Genomic DNA, 22,415 nt, shown 5'->3' with positions numbered 1-22,415 from the left:
ACTCCTCTCTCCTTCTTTGAACTTGTGATGACACATAGGACTCAGGTACAGATGGACTCGGGACTGCTCACTCATACAGAAGAGGCCATGACATATACAACCATCAACCCAAATTCACAAAGTAAAGCAGGTCTTTGTCAAATAGCAAAGTTCTTTTCTATCCTTTATGTGATTCTCACATTCTCATTAAGACTAGATGAGATAATGTTCATTAAGTTCTTTAAAATAGCACGAAAAGGGAATTACCTTTTTATTTGAGTTCACTCAAGAGACTTTGCTATACACATCATATCCTGGGTCAACAGAATTTTTAATTATAATGTCATCATTTTAAACCATGTTGTTAATAGCATTTGTTAATGTTATAAAAATCTTATTTAATTTTCTACAAAAATGTCTTTTTCTTACAGAAAGTTTTGTCCTTTGGAAGGTAACATGAATAAACAAAAACAACTACAAAACAATTAGTATTTGAATAGTTTATGAGTTGAAATGCTTCCTTTTAAATGAAAGAGGCTTAAAATATAAACACTGCTACTGTAAGCACATTTCATTTTAAAAATTCTAGTGACAGAAGATAAATAATGGTATCTCCCTTTTTCAAAATATTCAACTTTCAAAGAAACTTTGATTAGTAAATTAGATGCAATGGTTTATAAAACTGATGATGTTGAACCTATGAAAGTTTAATTCTACCAAGGAAGTGATAGGAAGATGAAGAAAGGGAGGAAGAAGGGCTTTTGATCCCCAAGACACCCCAAGCTACAGGCCCCAGAAAGAAGCTACTATTGGATGTTTTGGTGGGTAACAAAATTCCAATATAAGTGGAAACAACTTAGCCTAAAGACACACAGATATTTACAGGGAAATGGACAGCCTCAAGTATTAAATTGGAGAATATAAATCTACAAAGGGTTGGTAACATTAATATTTTATGTCCATGGTTATAATAGGATAGGTACACTGATTAAGTTGGAAGTCTACTATCCTATAGTCGCCTCTGGAAATCTGAACACTAGTGAAAAGGAAAAAAAAGGAGACACATCAACTTTGAGCTCAATTTTGCAACTCACATGCACCTTTTGTCTTGTCCTGGTTATTTAGGAACCCTGAAGGTTCAAATCGGAGAAATTTCTCGTCCCTTACTTGTCAACCACACAAATGATTAAAAGGTAAAAAAATGCTAAAAGGAGGCAAGTTTTTCTCTTAAAACTTATTATCCCTGTTATGTCAGGGTATTTGTATTCCAAAATGACAGGCACCATGGAAATAACTAATTACAGATGGGGACCTATGAATACATCATTACATAACAAACCCACAGTTAGGAAATGTAGCACATTTCATTTCAATGTTTATAATAAAAATATTCCATTTTAATTGGAGGATGTTAAAATCAATCATAAGCTTTTTTTACCTGCACCATTTTTATCTGTTTATCTCATTCAAAAGCTACAGAAACTTCATTCTATAATTAAATTCTTCATTCCCATTCCCTGTACAATTTTATTATTCTTCCTCTCCAGTATTGGTTAATAATTGAAGGTGAGAACTAAAGCAAGTAGCTGAGTTGATCTATTTCCACTCACAATTCAAAAAAGTAAAGTCTCAGAAGCTATTGCATATGTAAAAGGCATCTTGACACATACACTCCCAGTGTTGTACTCGGAATTAAGAGGTCTGTCAGTACTGACATGCACATTAACAAAGACTCCTAGGCCGCCAGAAATAAATCTGCCTGGGCACAAAGAGTACAGAAGTTCTTACATACCCACAGGCAAAAGATTGAGTCATAAAATCCAGAATTGGTAATATTCTATTTCCTTGAGCTACTGATGCTTGAAATTATATCAAAATTTGCTTTCTTACTCCCCAACTTTCTGTAAATCCATTTTCTGTTTGTACAGTGCTCTTTTTGCTTCTTATTAGACACTTCAAGAATTCACAGTGCCTAAGATATAGTAAAAATAAAATATATACTTATATAATCTGTCCACTATTCCTCAAGACGCAACTTGAAGGCTCCAGACGAAGAGCACATCAGAGGATCTCACCCTCCTGGGAGCACTCGTGTACTTTCTGGTTCCAACCAGGCAGACTTCACCACATGCAGCCCTGCATTGGGGTTTGTGTTTGTCTTGTCTCTCTTACCAGACTGGAGTTATTTTAGGGCAAGGAACATATTTTATCTACCTGATGTGCCTTATACTGAGGAACAGCCTCTAAAAATACCACTTGAATCAAGCCCCCGCTGCAGAGCCAAGCGTTGCTCTCTCTGATAAGTAAGCTGCATTTGGGCCATGTTCGTGTTAGATAATAAATAAATGTGTTTGATTAAAAATTGATTATGCTTTAGCCTTAGTAAATACCATCAGCTCATCAGCACAATACAGAGAATTCGAGTAGTAGTTATTTGTATACCGATTTGATATTTTATCTGTTATCACTATCAAAAAGACTTTGAAAATGAGGCTTAATTCTGATTTCATGGATTCCCTCAAATAAAATCAATCCCTCATTTTCACAAATGGTGTTAAAATAAACATCACTCTATCACTGGGCTGTTATTTCTCAGATCATGACTTTTTTTTCTGTTGCTCAGAGCGTCCTCGAGGAAACTATTTTAGGTCCAATCTGGTCTACATTCCACCAGCATGCTCTAGTCCAAGAGTCTAGACACTCTAGATACTCTCCAGTTCCATATTTTGTTTAAAGCACTGCAGACAGAATTCACACACGATTCCCACCTAACAATTATGAATGACGCATTCAAAAAGAAGGGTTTGAGACTTTACAAAACCAAACAGAAAAACTAAAACTTGGCAGAAGTACTATTTTTACTCTAACTGAAAAAATTTACTCCCATATTAGAACAAATGGGGAGGGTTCTCGACAAAATCAGCTTCTGATGATCTGTTGCCAGATGTCTGCCTCCAACACAGCTTTTTGTCAGTCTGGGAATAAAGGACGCAGGTTATTTTGGGTTGAGTCGTAATTGTGTTTATAAGTATTGAGAGGAAGTCAACTAAAATGGAAAGTAATGGCAGAGACCAGGTTTTTATTTGTATCACAGGTATCTAGCCCACATACTAGTACTGTCTCGCCTGCCTGATGAAGACTGTCATAATGGGGGAAATTGCGGGCAGGTTAGAAATCACCTAGGAAACCAAGGTTTTTGTGCAAGGATAAGGCCTTCTAAACCTGGATACTCATAAAAGTCACTTTCTAGTTTTTCTTAAGGTCACTGCCTTCTCAGAAATTAACTTGATAAAATTCTCTACTTTTAATAATTATTGCCAATATGTCCCAAACTTATGCCTCTAAGCAGAACATGCTGAAATTTCTAGATTAATCAATGGCTTTTCTTTTTTTAACTTAAGAAGCATCAAAGTCTCTTATGGGTGGAATATGTCCTTTCTTAATTTGCCTGTCTCATAATAATATCAACTTAAAGGTCACCTTCTCTCTGTAGCCCTGACAGTGCCCCATACTCATCTCACCAACCCTGATAAATTCATTGTACCCTTATCTATGTTTCCCAAATCACTTTACACATAATATCATAAAAACTTAAAACCATCACTATTTATTTGTTTATGTGTTTTCAATATGAAGCATGACTCTTGATAACTAATATGCACTCAAAAATTGCTTACTGCTTTGAGTATTCAGAGTCATCTACTCCTTAAAGTAAATGGCTTCCACCATAGTGGAAAAACAATCCTATATAATAAAGAGCTAATATGATAATTAGACCAGACAGTGGAATGACCAGTGGCAGAGGGCAGGGCTGTGGGGCCTCGAGGCAACCGGGGTTGCGAGGGCCGAGCCCCTTGCAGGAATATCGTGCATCAGGCCTCTAGTCCAGAATAAAATGAAGCAGTTTTTTGTAGAAATAACTAGTAGGGTTATGATTAACCAAGATTAACATACTTATCTGTGTGGTAGGAAGAAACAGAGCACAGAGGGAGGCCATCAGCATGCTGTAAATTGTCTTTGTGGTGGTAAGTAGACCCTTGAGGGAGACATGGCTTCCTCCTCCACCCAAGGCAAAAAATAGAGCTAGCTAAGGGGCTTGATATTTCACCCCATTTTCCCACCCTGGTACTTAGGGTGGGCCTTCAGAGGAAAAAGCAGATCCTAGGTTACTGCAACTCTTCACTGAAACCCTGTTCTCTGACTGATGGTCCAGTGGGAAACTGTAGTGAACTTGAACCAAACCAAATGGTCTGTTTCAGCAATCTGTAAACTTGGTCAAGACTTTGGGTTCTGGTTTAGTTAAGAATCAACCACAAATTGGTTCCAGAGCTTGGTTCCAGAGCAGCTACATGCTATGTATGTAATAATATCAGCTTAATATCTAATGCTTGGTTTTGCATCTTCTATGGTTTATCAATTAAAAAATTTCACTATATCCCAAGAAACTGCCCATAATATTTCTCTCTTAAATATTCATTTCTTTACTTATTTATATAAATCTTTGGTTGAAGAGCCCTTAAATGATCTATTAATCAGATGTCATTATGTAGAAGTATGATCTATTATAAAACTCAGCCCCATTTCCTTAAACATTTTAAATAACTGCTCTACTTATATATTAACACTTTAATTATTTTTGATACTATTACAGATGTCCCCTATTAAACCCTCCCCCCTTACCCCACCTCAAGCACAGAGAAGACATAATGTGGACATCACACTTATTTAGGCCACCACACTTACCTTAGGGGTTAGGGTGACAAGAATAAAAATATATACATTTCTATTTCAATGCAAAATATCAATTACCCCACTAGACCCTGGGAGAAACCTTTGCTACACAGCAGTGTATGTGACAAAGGACTACATGTTTCAATCTATCATGCAGTGCGACAAAGTTCCAGGAACAAAGAGATAAATAGAGATCAAGAGAGGCAGCCTAGGCTCTTAGAAGCATGGAGGTGGAGTAAGGGCCTCACACCATTTCCCAGCTGTGAGGTCTTGGAGCAAGTCATTTAACCCCTCTGTGGCTGCTTCCTCATTTTAAGACTAAATCCTTATGATTAAAGTAAGTTTGGGGGAGATAATACCTGTATAGTGCTTAGGAAAGTATCTGGCACATAGTAAGCATTACATAGTGGAAGGGAGGGACATGTAGACCTTTGCCCTACTTTACTTTTTATTCTGCACATTACATTTAGACCACGGTGTCCAATTTTACTTGTAACTAGAGGTCCGATGCACGAAATTCATACATGGGTAGGCTCCCTAGGCCTGGCTGATGATCAGGGCTGATCGGGGCCTTCCTTCCCCGGCTGCCAGCTGCTGGCTGGGGTCTTCCTTTATTCCGTGTCACACCCTGGTGGTCACTGCACGTCACAGCAAGCGATTGAACTCCGGGTCTCCTGGTCGAACTCCTGAGGGGACACTTTGCATATTAGCCATATCCTACCTAATAATAGACAAATATGCAAATTGACCGTACCTTCGCTATGCCTGCGATTGGCCAGGAGGCGCGGGGGGGCGGGACTCGGGGTGGCCGGGGTGGCCGAGGAGGGACGCTGAGCTCGCGTCGCCAGCGGCGGCTCGAGCTCAGCGTCTGCGCCATGGCTGCGCTGCGGCACAGAAGGGGCCTCTGGGGCAGCGAGCTCACGTCCCACCGCGGACCATCAAAAGTGGGGGAGCTGGGTGTCTGTCCACTCAGGCACCAGGCCTTTCAGAAGCCTCGGGCGGGGCGGAGGCTTCTGAAAGGCCTGGTGCACCAGCGGACAGGCACCCAGCTCCCCAGTGATCGAAAGCAAAAGTGTGGGAGCTGGGTGCCTGTCCACTCAGGCACCAGGCCTTTCAGAAGCCTCTGCCGCGCTGGAGGCTTCTGAAAGGCCTGGTGCACCAGCGATCAAAAGCAAAAGCGTGGGAGCTGGGTGCCTGTCTGCTCAGGCACCAGGCCTTTCGGAAGCCTCCGCCGTGTCGGAGGCTTCCGAAAGGCCTGGTGCACCAGCAGACAGGCACCCAGCTCTCCCGTGATCGAAAGCGAAAGCGTGTAGGGGACCCTACACGTGCATGATTCAATCATGCACTGGGCCACTAGTATATATATATATATATATATATATATATATATATATATATATGTATGTATGTATGTATATATGTATATATATATGTATATATATACATATATGTGTATATATATATATATTATTATTTATAAAGGGCATTAAAAACAAAGACTGCATTGGGAGATGGTAGAAATATCTTTTAGGAAGGTCAGGAGTTGTATCTATTTGCACATCTTAAAGGGATTAAAACAAGCAGTGTTGAGGCTGGGTAGCTCAGATGTTGAGTTAGAGCATCATCTGATAATGCCAATGTTTTGGGTTCAATCCCCATAATAAGTGGAACAATAAAACTTGATGTTTCTCTCTCTCTCTGTCTCTCCTTCCTCTCTTTCTCTAAAAATAAATCAATAAATAAAATAAAGTAAACATAAAGCAATTAAGCAGAACACAGCAACCACCTTTAAACACACACTGGCAGGCTGACATAAGGAAAGAAATGCTGACTTCCACTATTTTGATCCACACACTTGAGTGCATTAATGACTGGAAGTTATAGGGTGACAGATTTCAGCTTAACATGAAGGTGAGTTTTATAAAATGCATAGCTGTCCAACCACAGAATGGGTTGATATGCAAGCTCCCTGCTATTGGACTTGTGCATGTAAAGGTTACCTGACAATCTGTCAGGGATATTGTATAAAGAATCCCTGCCTTGGTTGGCAGGGTCACTAGATAATCTCTAAGCTCCTTTCCAAATCTTGCAGCCTCAAAATATCATTAATATGAAAAGTCACAAGGGTGTAGAAATAGAAGTAGCTTGAAAACTGACTTTCAGGAGGATAACAATCAGGGCTCAAAAAAACAACATTTTATTCTGTACCAAAAGCTTGTGGTCCTTGACAAACTCATAGAAAATAATGAGCAAAGCAATCAGTCTGGAATAGGTGAGGAAGCTGATATGTCAACTTACAGTTATTCTTTTCTGTTTGTGTTATTTTAACGAGACAACACAAAGCTGGCATTTTCTTCCTTAATATTAAACTTAGCGACTGAAACAATAGTTTCAGAATAAGCATATGTCTCACATGCCCCAACAATGGGATCATGCGAATAAAGTGCAATTTACAAACAAGATCAGATTAGGTCTAAGAAAAACAAACACTAAAATTATATCTATAAGACACACATATATTTTATATGTAAACAAACATATATAGTCATATATGCATATATATACCTATATATAGTTATATGTGTGTGTGTGTGTGTGTGTATATATATATATATATATATATATATATATATATATATATGTCATTTTGTTTTGCTTAGTATCTGTAACTTTGGCCTCCAAAGTAAGACAAAGAGCAATGTTACAAAGGTTCATCAGAATTCACTTTTCCACTACAGTTTATTTGAATCATAATTCTTCCAAGGATGCCAAAGTCATTTTGTTAAAAAAAAAAACAAAAACGGGTGGAGGTTGGGGTGGGAGAGGGCAAAGGGGAAAAAAAGGGACATATGCAATACTTTCAACAATAAAGATTTATTTTTAAAAAAGTGGCTTTAGATTATTTCTTCAAACACAAAGATCTAACCCCGCTCCAGTAATTGTGTATAAATTCTCATGATGCTCAGAGAAGCATATCTGCTCACAGCAAAACCATTTCTGACTCAAGAAGGAAATGTCCGATTGCCTGCAGCTTGTCAGCCCCTTACCACCATCATGTTAGAGTCAAGGAACAGAATCTTCAGTTGAAATGCTTTCCACAAAAAGTAACTGAAGGTCTGTTATAACTTAGGAGCAATATCTAGATTTAAAAAGAATTACTTTATTAGACATGTCTTCATTAATATACAATTCTGTGAGGTATTGGACCAGATGATATCTGGCATCCCTTCAAACACTGACCCACAAGAAAACATATTTATAAACCGCAGGTCTATATCCTGACTGAAATGGGGAAAACATTGTTAACTATACTTGTTTAGATTCTTTGATAAAACATTTGTCCTCAGTTGAGATACTATATTTTGCCCTTAGGTATCTTGGTATCAGTGGAGATATTAGAAAACAAAATGATAATGATGCAAAAGGTCTCTTTTATATGTGAACTAGAGGCCCAGTGCACAAAATTCATGCACGGCGGGGGGGGGGGGGTTGTCCCTCAGCCCAGCCTGCACCCTCTCCAATCTGGGACCCCTCAGGGGATGTCCTACTGCCGGTTTACAGGGATTGGGCCTAAATGGTCAATCGGACATTCCTCTCAAAATCCAGGACTGCTGGCTCCCAAACGCTAGCCTGCTTGCCTGCCTGAATGCCCCTAACTGCTTCTGCCTGCCAGCCTGATCACCCCCTAACCACTCCCCTGCCAGCCTGATTGCCCCTAACTGCCCTCCCCTGCTGGCCCAGTCACCCCTAACTTCCCTCCCTTGCCAGCCTGGTTGCCCCTAACTGTCCTCCCCTGCAGGCCTGGTCCCTCCCAACTGCCCTCCCCTGCTGGCCCGATTGCCTACAACTGCCCTCCCCTGAAGGCCTGATCGCCCACAACTTCCCTCCCCTGCTGGCCATCTTGTGGTGGCCATCTTGTCTCCACATGGGGGCGGCCATCTTTGACCACATAGGGGCAGCCATCTTGTGTTAGAGTGATGGTCAATTTGCATATCACCTCTTTATTAGATAGGATAAGAACTCTGCTTTAACAGGGCCATGGCAAGAATGTCAGGTTGCCATTTTCCTTAGTAGAGAAAACCAACATCTATGGGGACTGCACACTACCTTCCTTGTAGCAACTTTCTCTCTTATCTGCTGGAGGAATATTCAGTCCAGATGATCCGTGCAAGCAGAAGGCTTGCCACTGTTGGGAAGAGAGCCCTGCATGCCAGGAAGGCCATCACTATCACCCTGGCCTTGAGAGCGGCCTTAAGGGACCGTGGGAGTCAGGGATGCAAGTTGACACAGGCCTTTACCTCTTCAAACCCCATATTATTCAGAGAGCTGGTTTTCCCTTCCTTCCCTCCACACACACACACACAGGTCCAGATTTTTTCAAGGTTCTTTTAGTTCTGCTCTTTTTTATGGACTGTGCCAATATTAATTAGGTCAAAATTTTGCTTCCATTACTAATCAAATTCGCTGAGGAAATTAGTGGAGTTCAAAAACATATTAGCAAAAAGGGCTGATACTATTTAACATTTAGATGGAGTTGAGAATATTCAAAAGGTAGATACTAACTTTCAAATCAAGCCTAAAATTTATGAAACACACACACATAAATTCACTTTCATTAGTACTAATATTTCAGTATCTCAGAATTCTTAAGGCTTTTTAAAATATCAAATATTCTTTTTCCTCCCAGAATCCATACCAAGATAGTTAGTGTATCCTACTTTTGTTACTCAAGAAATATGGGGAAAGGTGGCAAAATAAATAGACACACATTTGTTATAAAACTATATGAAGCAGACAGCGAAGAAACATGACTTTCTTTTACTTTATCACAAATACAAATGGGACACAGTTTCCAGTTTCCTTTATGGTCTGAAATCATAACCTTGGTAATAGAAAGTTTTAATTTATAGAAGAATTTTAAGGATTGCATTTTGGGGGAGGTTATAACTGACTACATGAATATCACATCATATTATTTTCTAAAATATTATTTTCTAAAAATAGATGCATTAACCCCCTAAATAAAGCCCAGTGATTTAGAGTTAATTTCTAATCACATATAATATCTACAATCTGTACAGGAACTACACAATTCATTAACAACTTTAATGTTATTAAAACACACAATAAAATTATATTTATATAGTCAAACCAGAGAGAAGATAAGAAAATAAACCAGCAAATGCTTTTTGGAGTTGGGGGTTTTCCAAAGGCCATTAACCCATGGCAGGTCTTCATAGCTGCCTTAGTTGCCTTTTGTCTTTATGACCATGACTATATATATAAATATAAATATATATGTATATGTACATATACATATATATGTACACATACACACACACACACACACACATATATATTTAATTGATTTTTTTTGAGAGAGAAATATTGATCTGAGACAGAAACATCCATCAGCTGCCTCCTGCAAGTGCCCTGACTGAGGATGGAACCCAAAACCTGGGTGTGTGCCCTGACTAGGAATTGAACTGCTCATGTTTTGGTGTATGGGACCTCACTCCAACCAACTTAGCCACCCAGTTAGGGCAACCATGTGATTTTTAATAATACATACTTTGCATATATGCACTGAGATTTTCATGTTATAGAAAAAATTATGTTTTTGTGTGACTAGAAGTTGTAGGAGTTTTCAATAAATGTATCTATTTCAAGAGCAGCTGCTGTAAAATCAGTTCAGTCTTGTGAAGAGGAAGACATTTCTCCCTCTTTTTCTGGCAAAAATAATATATCTTGACAGCTTTAATATGCTTTTCTCTCATTGTTGTTCTAGTCTTTCCAAGAGAAAAAAATCTTTATCACAAAAATCAAATAAAACTATCTGTGCTATACAAATTCCATCTCTGAATTTATGTTATGAAATTAAATTATGAAACAGAAACTGAATAGAAGATGATATCTATTATATTTCTATTTTATAGAATGAAAGATCGGTCAAGGTGATTTGCAAACTCTGAAGCATGAAAAATATGCCATTATTTTCTCAAATAGTTGAGAAGATGGGCATCATTTGAAAACACATAAATTAAGATGTAAGAGACTAGATTTTGTTTTCATTTTATAAAAATGATAAATCAGTATTACCTAACTTGGTTTGATGAGTGCTAAGAGCAAATTTAGGAAGGGCCTTGAGCTTAGGACAGAGGGATGCTTTATGTAATTTAATTTTAAATCCTGCCTTGTTTTAAAAGAATTTAAGTCAGTGGATACAGAATATTCAGTAAGATATCAAGAATGAAAAGTAAGAAACAATAAATGCAAGGGTTATGTTATAAAACAGGACTAAAAATGAGGCTACAATATATAGATATATGTTTTGAAAACTCATTAAAGAATGCTGTACATTTGAAGTAGATGAATCACAATATTGGCCCTAAGCTTTTTAATAGTCTATATAAGAGGGAAACTGCACAATGAAAAACACGCAGACAATCACACCCAAATCCCCCCTAACTTATCCCCACTTCCACACACATGCACCAGAGCTGTTCTGAAGAATTATAAGCGAGCCTAATGTTAATGCTATGAAAACGAATACAAAGAATCTTCACAAAGAGGGAACGTATAAGGTAATGAAATTTGTCTGACAACATAGATGAACCTTGAAAATATTATACAACATGGAAAAAGTCATTCACAGTGTATGATTCTGTTTACATGAAATGTGCAGAATAGGCAAAAGTAAGCAGTTGCCTGTGTTGGGGGATGGAGGTTGGAGGGAGACTGCTAAGGGATATGGGGTTTCTTTTTTGGGTTCTTTTAGAACAGGTTCTTACTCCACTGTGTTGATAATTGCACAACTCCATGAGTAAACTAAAAACTATTGAATTGTATGCTTTAAATGGGTGAATTGTGTGATATGGTATGTGTACGTAAATTATATCTCAATAAAACCGTGAAAGTGGGCATCACTGTCATCTGGAGAGCTCATTAGAGTACTGATCACTGGCCGCACTCAGTTTCTACTCCAGGAGGTCTGGGGTGAGGCCTGTGAACCTACATTTCTAGCAAGTCCTTAGGTGAGGCTGACGCTGCTGGGCTGAGAGCACTCTGAGAACTAGTGCACAGATACTAGGAATAATTGAAAGGGCTATTTCTCTTACTTTCTTCATAGAGTTTGAGGATATCACAACAAGCCACAGTTTAGTAAAAACAATTGAATGAGAAGCCATTATGACAAAGGAGGTGGCAGCAATAATTGCAATAAGAATAATGACAATCTCCACCACAATAACATCAATAGCAGCTGTAGCAGCATTTAATATTGACTGATCCTTGCTATGTAACAAGTTAAGGGCTTCCATGATTACCAATCCTCACCACAACAAGTCTATGAGATGAGGATGTGATGCTGGTGAAATTAGCACAATGTTTATCAAGTAACTGTCATACTTTGTCATACTGTATTCTGTTTCCAACTTCCTTTTGGGTATTTTTCACCTTATAAACAAAAAAGCCAAGGGCTCTTAGAATTTCATTCCCACTGCGAAGAAGTGGAGAATCAGATGGTCTACTTCCAACATCCTTGCTCTTAACCATCACCCTGTACTCAGCCTACTTTCCACTGAGCTGGATTGTTAGACTTTATAGAATTCAAATCACTATTTCCACACAAAACAATGCTGTGATACCTGAGAAGTGATTTGTTGCTACTAATAAACTACTAATTTTACAAATGACATGCTTTAGAATGAAACTCTCAATGCCTGGAATGATGTCATTCACAATTACATGAATTCTGAGAGGCTCAGTGAATGGCTTATAATTGTGCATACTATATATTTTTTTCCCTTGGGACTTGAAACCATTATCCTTTGGGCATGAACTTACTAGTAGTACTCCGGGCATTCGAACTTTTCTGTCATTTGTGATTTTCCAACCAGGAGAAAAGATTGCAATAGTTTAGCTGCTTTTCCATAAAAACAATTGCCTTCCAGACAAGTTTTCATTAAAGAATGTCCCATAAAGGTTCTAGTTTGTTCTCCTGGGCAAGAGACTGAAGCACTATAACTAAAATTTAGGTAGAAGGAGGGCTGAAACACCTCTCTGACAGTGTTTGTCAGAGGATCATAAGCACTTTGAGGAAGGCAAAACAACACCGACAGTACATTGATTTCAATAGTTTTGGATTTACTTTCAGTGCGTTAGGACAAACATAACAGACCCATCAAGTGTGTGAGTCCATGTGGCTAACATAAATGACTGTCCACATGGCACTTATGAAAGAATCTTTAGGTGGTTAAATGAATGACTGAGATTTGGGAAGCATTCATATATGGAAACGGAATGGCCTAACACACTTTTAAACTCTAAAAGTAAAAAAGACTTGAGATAGAACGCTGGTACTTGTTCCACATGCACGTTTAATCCAAAGGCTTTTCTCTTTGAACACTGTGTGGTGTTCAGGTTCACCTTGATTGCTGTGTCAACGCCTTTCAGGGACTAGTAAATAAACTTTCTGTGTTTTGGCATTAACTGCTCTGTGCAGATCATTCAAGCCTGGGCTGCCTTGCATCTCAGGCTTCTTGAATGAGAACAAGTTCTTTCTAGGACTAGTTCCTGCTACACCTCCTTTTCAAAGTACAGAGGCATCAATCACCTTCCTAATCGCCTACAGGTTTGTGTTTGTGTCTCAGGAGGAGGTTTCCTTCCCATGTCTAAACGGAGCTCTGCCCCCCTCTCTGCTACAAAGGCTCATATGTCAGCAGCTCCTGTCGAAACACCATGAATTTCTCTGTCCAAACTCAAGATACCCTTATGTCCTGTTCCACCGTCCTTCCACTTTAAAAACCAACACACAAAACAAATGAAAATATGTTTAGGAAAAAAATCACTCCTGAAACCTTCTTTTCTAGAACTTGACTTAAACACAGTAACCTGATGGTTTCTAAAGGCTGGAATCCTTTCTTAACCTGCAATTTTGTGCACACTCCCAAAGTATAAAACATTAAAATGAGATGCTGGAAGAGGAAGGCATCAGTACTAATGAAAACCCAGATGGCCGATCAATGTTTAGAAAGATGTTAAATATCGCTTATCATTGAAAAAATACAAATGTAACCAAGATATCACTTTTTAACCCATCAGATTGGTAAATACTCTTGTAGTGCAAATACTGGGGCATGTGGAAAAACTGGAACACATGTCTGCCTTGTGGGATATAAATTAGTATAGCTATTTTGAAGAGCAATCTGGTAGCATACAGTAAAATTGAAAATATAGTCTACCACCCATTCCACGTGTAGGTTTATAAACTAAAGAAACTCCCATACTTGTGCTCGTGTGTATACATCTGAGAATGTCTATTACCCTATTGCTTTTAATAGGAAAATATCAGAAATCACCTAAAGTTCAATAGATAAATTACATTCTATTTATATAAGGGAATACTATACAGCTGTTAAAAGGAGAGGGCTAGAGTCTATGAACATAGATATCAAAAAACATGATATAAACTGACTATGTTGTCAGATTCTGACACCACTTATGTAAATAAAAACATTTAACAAATGTGATGAATCAATAAACACTATTCTTAACCATAACTGCTCAGATATTCCTTGTCAAGAACCCCTAACTCTTCCTTGATAATTACCTATATCATACTCAGTTAATATCTCACCTACCCCAGAACCACCCTAGGCCACAGTGAACCCTTTTATCCTCTGAACTCCTCTAATAATTAGCACTTCCTACGTATGCAGCCTCATCTGTTTCATACTAGCATTGTGGGGATTAATAGAGGTTCTTCATACATGCTGTTTAATGTAATTTTAGTGCATAGCAAGAACTCATTCACTGTTAGCTGCTACTACTGTTACAAAGTTATTTCTCCCTTTGTTTAGCATGGTACTACACTGCCATAGTAGATACTAAATAAATGTTTACTTTTAACCATGAATATGACGTTGACATAATTCTGCTAATGATATATTTGCCCGCGTGGTCTACCGAGGTGGGGTTCCTGACTCGTTATTTAAATTGCTAATGAAGTCTGTGGACATTCAAGAGCTGGATACCCACAAGTTCCACTGCATGAGTGGAAAGGTCCTGTTATCTGAGGACCACAGATAACCCCATGTTTCAAGCTCAGCTTACTTCTTGATTCCCAGACCTTCTCTCACATAATCATGGATAGTTTAAGCATTTTAGAAACCAAGTATTCATCCTGGGACTTTTCTTCTCAGACATTGAAGACCAGGGAAATTCCTCAATTTTAGGAGTTTCAGAGGAGGAGCTTATGTACAGAGAAGCATGGTACAGGGAAGAATGCTCAGGGTAGACAGAGACGGGGACAGCCTGGGGAGCACAGGTAACAGTGATTAAGCAGAGCACCTGGGCACAGAGCCTTTAAATAAGTGACCTCATTGGACAACACCTACAGAACAGAGAGATATTGTTATCCTAGTTAACAGATTGGAAAACTGAGGCCTGGAGATTAATTAACTTGTCCAAAGCTGCAGAGATAATAAGTGTTTCAATATGGATTTTTAACCGCAGGTTTTCCCGATGTTGAAAGCCTGTGTTTGTGGCAGAAATCAAATCTATTTATTTTAACTAGCTTCACTTTTATTTATATTTTATTTCATTGAATTGAATAAAAAAACATGTATTCTGTACACTTATATGTCTAGGTCCTCAGTAATTTCAAGAATGGAAAGAATGACTTATTTGGAATGGTGCATATAAAGTTGGTAGCTGCTCTGGATGACATGCTTGATACAGGGTCTTCAGTTACTAAATACTTAGAAAACAAATATTCTACACCAAATAACTTAGGGAGAAGAAGTCAACCTCATAACCACTACTTTTTAAATAATATTTTATTGATTTTTAGGGAGAGGGTAAGGGAGAGAGAGAAAAACATCAATGTGAGAGTGAAACATGAATTGGCTGCCTTCTGCATGCCCCTTCTGGAGATTGAGCCTATGCCCTGACCAGGAATAGAACTGGCAACCTTTCGGTGCACAGAACAATGCCCAACTTACTGAGCTACACCAGCCATGGCTAAACCCATTTTTTTGGTAGTAAAATAATATGACAAACATAAGTGTATGCGGAAGATTACCTAAAATTAGCACATACATTTAGTTCTGGAAGTTGAAAGTTTGTTGCACATTATTTTAATCACTCCTGTAAGATCAGTTATCTGTTGGTGGTTCACCCGTGGATCTCCTGTTAACAATTACTTGCTCCAATATGATTTCTAAAGAAGTGTATTCTTTGCAGTATCTTTTACCTTAGTGTTAGCTGAAGCAAAAACATCCTAAATGGGGTCAGTTTTCATGTAATTATTAGCTGCCCTAAGATGACGGTGACTCCATTTGGACTTATTACTGTTATTTGTCACAGATATGAACTAAAGCAATGCAGCAAACACACCACTGAGATTCTCAAGGGAAGAGATAACACTTAGTGATAATGGAAAAACTGTTCCTGCTGATGCTGTTCTATGCAAACACATCCCTTTCAAGTAGTCAAGAAATAACCGAAAGCTTCAATTACCTGTGTCTACGATGCTTATTATTCACTTTAATATTTGAAATAGGGAGTAATCTGAAAAAATAGAAGCTCTTCCCTGTCTAGTCCAATCAAACAAAAGCAAAGAAAAATAAGCTGAAGTGGAAATAAGACTAAGGAAAGAAGAAATACATTTTTCTATTTCAACACAAATGAACTACATAAGTCAAAAGTGATATCGACAAAGAAGCTATGAGAAATAAAAACATAAAACCTTTACTGATATCAACTGGTGAAGGGTCACGTATTTATAAAGCAGAACATTACATAAATTATGCTCCCCCAACATAAAAATGTCAGGTGCAAGATGTTGGGAACATGACATTCAACAAGATAATAAAATTCAATAGGGCTGATGGGCCTTTTAGTCTCTCTCCTATGACTTAAGTGTTTACTAAAATAGAATGATTAAAGCCCTGTGTCTTAAGGGTGATAAATACGTTGTAGGCTGTAATGTTCCCTGATTAATTTTACTAATGACATATCAGCTATCTTAATTTTAAGCAGCCATTATAGAATGACAGATTGCAGCGTAATGTAGCTTGAGGAAAATAAAAGTCACAGACAGACAACTAAGGAACATGGTGTCACATGTTACACTGTATAAACACAAAATGCCAGACTTCCTGCAAGGGAAATAACTGTGCACCGGCGTGTTCATTTTAATTTACTTTTTAGTGCCAATTACATTTCCCAACACAATTATTTTGGGATAAAACATGACATTTTACACTCCATTCAAATTTTGTATTTTAATTCCAATCCTAATCATTTATTAATCAAATATGTTTTAAAATTCCTAAGAAAATGTTTTCTGCAAATGCACTGGGACAAGATGGCATTCCCTGGAGAGTTCATAACTGAAAATGGAATGCTGGCACCGCATTCTCCCTTTCTTTAAGAAAACGATCTGCTGATTATGCAGCCACCACGTTATAAATTTCTGCTGTAGATGATTAAGGGGGAATTTGACAATATGCATACTCCTCACAACTCAAAGAAAGGGAATGGAGGCTGAGCTTATAGTCTTACCACAAAGCCATTAAAATCTGTTACTGAAGGGCTTCCGGTTTAAGTGAGGCCGACTTTCGTCAGGTGGTTTCCGCCCTGGCTCCATCCCAGAGGCTAGTCTGTGGTGGGGCACCTGCCATTCACCTCCAGCCCCCAGGGTTTCAAATGGGCAATGAGGGTTGAGAATCATTGTTTTGATCTGGCAATATAGGCAACTACTAGAAGCTCCTTACAGAGTCAGACCTAGCCAGGCACCTTGCTAACTTTCTAATCTGAAGAAGACGGTCTTCTTCTTCCATTTCAGACAAACAGATTGTAACTAGAAGCTCATGTCGGGAGTGTGCAGCTGCAAGTAATACTGGGTGTGTAGGAAAATAGAGAATGAACATTTGAACACTGTACAAAGGGTGGATCCAAACTGCGACTTAAGGTAGGCCATTTGTAGCCTGTTTGTTTTGCTTTTGTATCATAACTTCTCCAAAACTCTTACTTTCATCTGATGAACCTTTTGCTTATTCAATATGTCATAATTGAAAGATAATTTGATGTGTTTAATTCCTATGTGTGTACAAAACTTCCTAATGTATAGAACCTAAACTTCATTCATTCATTTGTTCACTCATTCATAGTATACTTATTCAGAACCCACTATCACTAGGCATTGTTTTAGGTACGGCCTTACTGCAGTGAGCAAAGGAAAACAGAAATATTGTTTCTCATGGAAGCTTATTCCTGGCGTGGGGTTTCTGAAAAAGCAGGTAGATGAAGTTTCATTTCTCTTTATCAACAACGTTTTGCTCATCTACATATAATAATTTGAAACTTTTACAGCGTTAAACAATAAAATGGGAAAAGATAAGATGAGGAAAAAATAAAAGTCAGAAAGCAGTGATATTATAACCTTGGTAAACTCTAAATGAATACAGACTAAATAGCTTGAAGGGTGGTTAGAATAATTCGCAGATAAAATAAATTACAACAGATATTAAATAAAAAAAAAACTTCAATACACTCAAAACCATGAAAATTAAACTCCTTCAAAACAGTGATCCTGATGTGCATTTTAAAGTCACTGGAGGGTGGGGCTCCCCACATGGCAGAGTGAGAAGCTTTGCAAATCCTCTCCCTTCCCAAACACCCTGGACACTGGGAAATATTGTCTACAATACCATTTCTGCCACCTTAAATAAATAACAATTTCCCCTTCCAGATAATTTATGTTGGTTGAATCACTTTAGTCCTTTGGTGTCTCTGGTCTATAACATCCTATGTTTCTGCTCTTCCCTCCAGCCCTTTGCTCATCCTATTCTTTTTATGCACCTTAGGTTTCATACTCTGATTCTGAATTTCCCCCATTAGTACTGGTATATTATTTTTGAAAAGAGAGATTATTTTTAAAAGAAGTTGTTGGGTTTTTTTTGTCAACTCAATGTGTTTCACATGGCTCAGATGTTCATGCCAGGCCTCTAAGACATCCTCCTACATCTATCAAAAAATTATGACAGAACTCCCCTGAACAATGGAAATGCCAAGAGACATAAAATGGGGTGAAATCGAAGACTTCTGAAACCTCTCATTAGTGGGGAAAACATATAGGCACAGAAAGCGGCCAAGTCTCCACTGGAAGACTACAGCAGTTAAAAGCAAAGGGGAAGCTAATGGCATGGCAGATCTGAAGCAGCCCTGTCCAGAGGATCAATGGCATTCCTTCCTGGGAACAAGGAGCCTGTCCCACGCTTCCTGGTGTGCTTCTGAACCAGTGTCTGCAGCAAAGAGACTATTTCGTTTAACTTTTTAATTAATGTGTGTCCTTGCTGACAGACATTGTGAATGGGGTACTTTTCCCTTCCCATTATGGCTTTGACTTTAGCTTTAATTACTGTGGAAATGAATCAAGAAACATGACTTCAGGCACTGCATTTTAAATGCCAGCAGAGTAACAATGTGACTTCTCTATTTTAAAGTACCAGTGTCATCCCGTCTTAATGATGAGTGATGTCAAAATAATTTTAGGAAGGAGCTACCCACCTGGAAGCCCTGCAACCCAAGGGAAGATCACCTGTTAGTTGCAATTTGGAAAGGTTTTCTTTGGATAATGACTGAGTTTTATTGTGTGTGTATTCATAACTACTCAGATATAAAGAAACTGTCCCCTTTAAGTGTTATATATGAAAAAAAGAACAGAGCCTGTTCACTTAGGATTAAATGAGTTAATGAAATAGAACCTCCATGCATGTTATCAAAATTTAGCCATATTCTCTTCTACGGCCTAAAATGAGTCTGAGGAATATTTAAAAGTATATTATCTTTCATGTCATGAGTGATAAGCCATGGAAATGCAGTGAAATTATTAAGTGGCTTTAGTTCTCCAGTAAAATATGCATTTGGAAAACAAACAAACAAACAAACAAACAGAAGAACAACAAAAACCTTAAAATGGTTTTAAAAGAAAGAAAGTGAAAGGTACGTGGATACCTTCTCATGCAGTCCAGTGCTCGGATGAAGAAGTCCTTGTGCAGCTGGTGCTCGTCTCTCAGGATGGAGCACTGCTCAAGCGTCACTGACATCGATGTCCTGTCTTTGGCACTTTTACAACAGGTGAAACGAATACCATTTAGTTTGCGACAAATCTGTAACACAGATGTATAAGCCGTTTATTGTTCCTTGGTTGGTTACTCTAAAGGGTGGGACTCCTAAACTCCTCTTGTCTCACCACACTAAATTTATGTTAATATGTGAGTCGGTTGGTTTGATCTGCCCTATTGAATGTAAAACCACACCTGGGCCTTTCAAAAGCTAGTGGAATAGACTTCACCTAGTTCTTTGTATGGTGTGAAGCGTGGGACTCTTGAAGCCACATGGGATGGTCAATATCCAGCAGAGGCAGCAATGCTCCCTGGAAGGGGGCCCAGCTGCAGTGGATAACCATAACCATCACAGCTTAGGAACAACAACTTAATTGTGAAGGGGATCCAACACTTGATTTGAATCCTAAAGAACTAATATTGTCTTACTTTTAAGCACCCTTTGCTAGTCTTGGTTTTAATGTTATGAAATTTCAAACATCTACATGGTACCAGCACAGCAGATGAGGGAACCACTAACCACTTATCAATATAACTAATAAGAATAAGAACACCGCCCCCCCCTCAAATAGCCACTGCTAATTGCACATCTACTGTGTACCAGATACCCTGCTAATACATTTCATATGGATTTGAAATTTAATTAACTGCACATGAACCCTGGAGGAAGGTATAATTATTCTCATTTTACAGGCGAGGACATCGAGGTTTGGGGAGGTTAATAACTTGTGTACAACACTGTCCAGCCAGGATGCTAATGCAAGTCTACCTAACTCTAAGAATCAAGTCTTTAATTTTCATTCTATCCTGTTTTTATCTGTAATTCCTTCTTTTTGTGATTCTGACATAAATCAGGAGAAGCAATAATCTCTTTTCTCATCACCTCACGGTTAACAGGTGAATCATCCCATTCTTTTCCATATCCCTTGGTAGGACCCTGATACCAGATACCAACAATCAACTTTAGCATCAACATGTAGTTAAAATAAATCTCATGTGACATAATATAGGCCTGCTTTATTGTCTGCCATCAAGGAGGCCTTAACAGTTGCCTGTTTTGAGAAGAGGATATAATAATACAGTTTATCAAGGTTTTATACCATATTTTAATGGTGATTCTTAGCCTAGGATTTACCAATCCTTATTAGATCTTTGGTACTTTCTTATTATTTACAATAGAAGTGACTAGAGAAATATGAAAGCATGATTTCACCACACAATCTTTTCCATCTAGAGAATTCTATTTCATTCAAATAAATAGTATTTTTAAAATTTTAATATAAAATAACAAAGGTTGGGCTATATTCATGGTAGTAAAATATAAACCTTGCTATCTACTTATCAGATACGAATTTTTAAAATAATGAATTTTCAAATACTATATTATCACTATTATTTGTGACATCCTACAAAGGACACTGAGTGTTCTAAATTTAAAATGGAAAGGAAGCAGGGCTATTTCATCAGAGTAGACAGGCTGCATTTCTACAACAGTTTTCAACTAGATGAGCTTAATTTAACACATCTGATTGGCATTTGATCTTCAGATTCTCATCTTTTTTAAATAAAAATATTTTGGTCTTCAGATTCTCATTTTTATTTTTAAAAACTTAGTTAAAATAAAACCAATAACTTTATCTTTTTCATTAGAATGTTAAAGTCTATCAAAAGCAGTATTTTCATCAATAGATTTATAGAAGGGGGAAGGAAATAGAGGCAGGAAAAAAAAAGCTTTTTTGAAAATGTCAAAAGGGATTTCTATATTTCTTCATTTTAAGAGTATTATCATGGGCCTTGTTGTACAGGATATTGAAACTGAAGTATCAGCCTACAGATATGCTATTAATAATAAAGTTAATATTCCCACAGAATGCTAACTTTACACACTGTGCATATGTGTATTCATCAAGGCAGGTACTTTCTCACAATGGGACTTTTCAAGTAAGCCACATTTGGCCAGTATATGCATTTTAGAACAATATTTAATAAATGAACAGAATTAATGGGAAAACTTTTTTATATATTCAAATGGGAAAGTACATATACTAAGAAAAAATATACATTTGCGTTTGCATGTGTGCATCCTTCACTTTCCTATTTATTTAACTGCATGGTATGTATATAATGACATGTATCTGTCCCCAAGATAGCCTTGGTAAATGATCAGACTTCCTTCAAGCTACCATGTTATTAGGGAAAGAGCAAAAATAACTTACAATCTGCCTTTGTGAACTTTTTGTGAGAATTAACAACCATAGTAGTGTTTGAAGATATAAAGAGCAGCCACACTGGGGAAAGAACTATTAAAACAACCTTCCTGTAATGCACTGTGGTGCTAAATGGGACCAGTGTAAATGAGCTGCCTGAAAGCCATGTTTCATATTGTTACCTTTGATGTTCCCTGGGGCTCCAAGGGGGCATGAAGGGAAACTAAAGCTGCTTTCCTCTGCCTTGCTCTTGGTAAATTATTGTATATCTCAACTTATGGTAAATTATCCATTCTTTTTCCACAGAAGAGAGGAAATAATATTGGATTATAATGTAAGCACTGACACTAGGGGGGAAGGCTCTGTC

General features: G+C 37.9%; 1 protein-coding gene across 5 annotated transcripts in view; it reads right to left on the bottom strand.

Annotated features, from left to right (window-relative positions):
• Positions 1 to 22,415, bottom strand: part of INPP4B (inositol polyphosphate-4-phosphatase type II B) — a 564,192-nt gene that overhangs the window by 28,709 nt on the left and 513,068 nt on the right. For all 5 annotated transcript variants that reach the window (XM_079772160.1, XM_079772161.1, XM_079772164.1 and 2 more), the window contains one exon: positions 19,732 to 19,886. In XM_079772160.1, coding sequence (XP_079628286.1) covers positions 19,732 to 19,886 — 155 coding nt within the window. The remainder of the gene's footprint in view (positions 1 to 19,731; positions 19,887 to 22,415) is intronic.

The sequence above is a fragment of the Cnephaeus nilssonii genome, assembly GCF_951640355.1.
Source record: "Cnephaeus nilssonii genome assembly, chromosome: 5".
In the NCBI taxonomy this organism is placed as follows: Eukaryota; Metazoa; Chordata; class Mammalia; order Chiroptera; family Vespertilionidae; genus Cnephaeus; species Cnephaeus nilssonii.
Note: the sequence above shows the minus strand (reverse complement) of the source record. Positions and strands in the feature narration are given on the sequence as shown.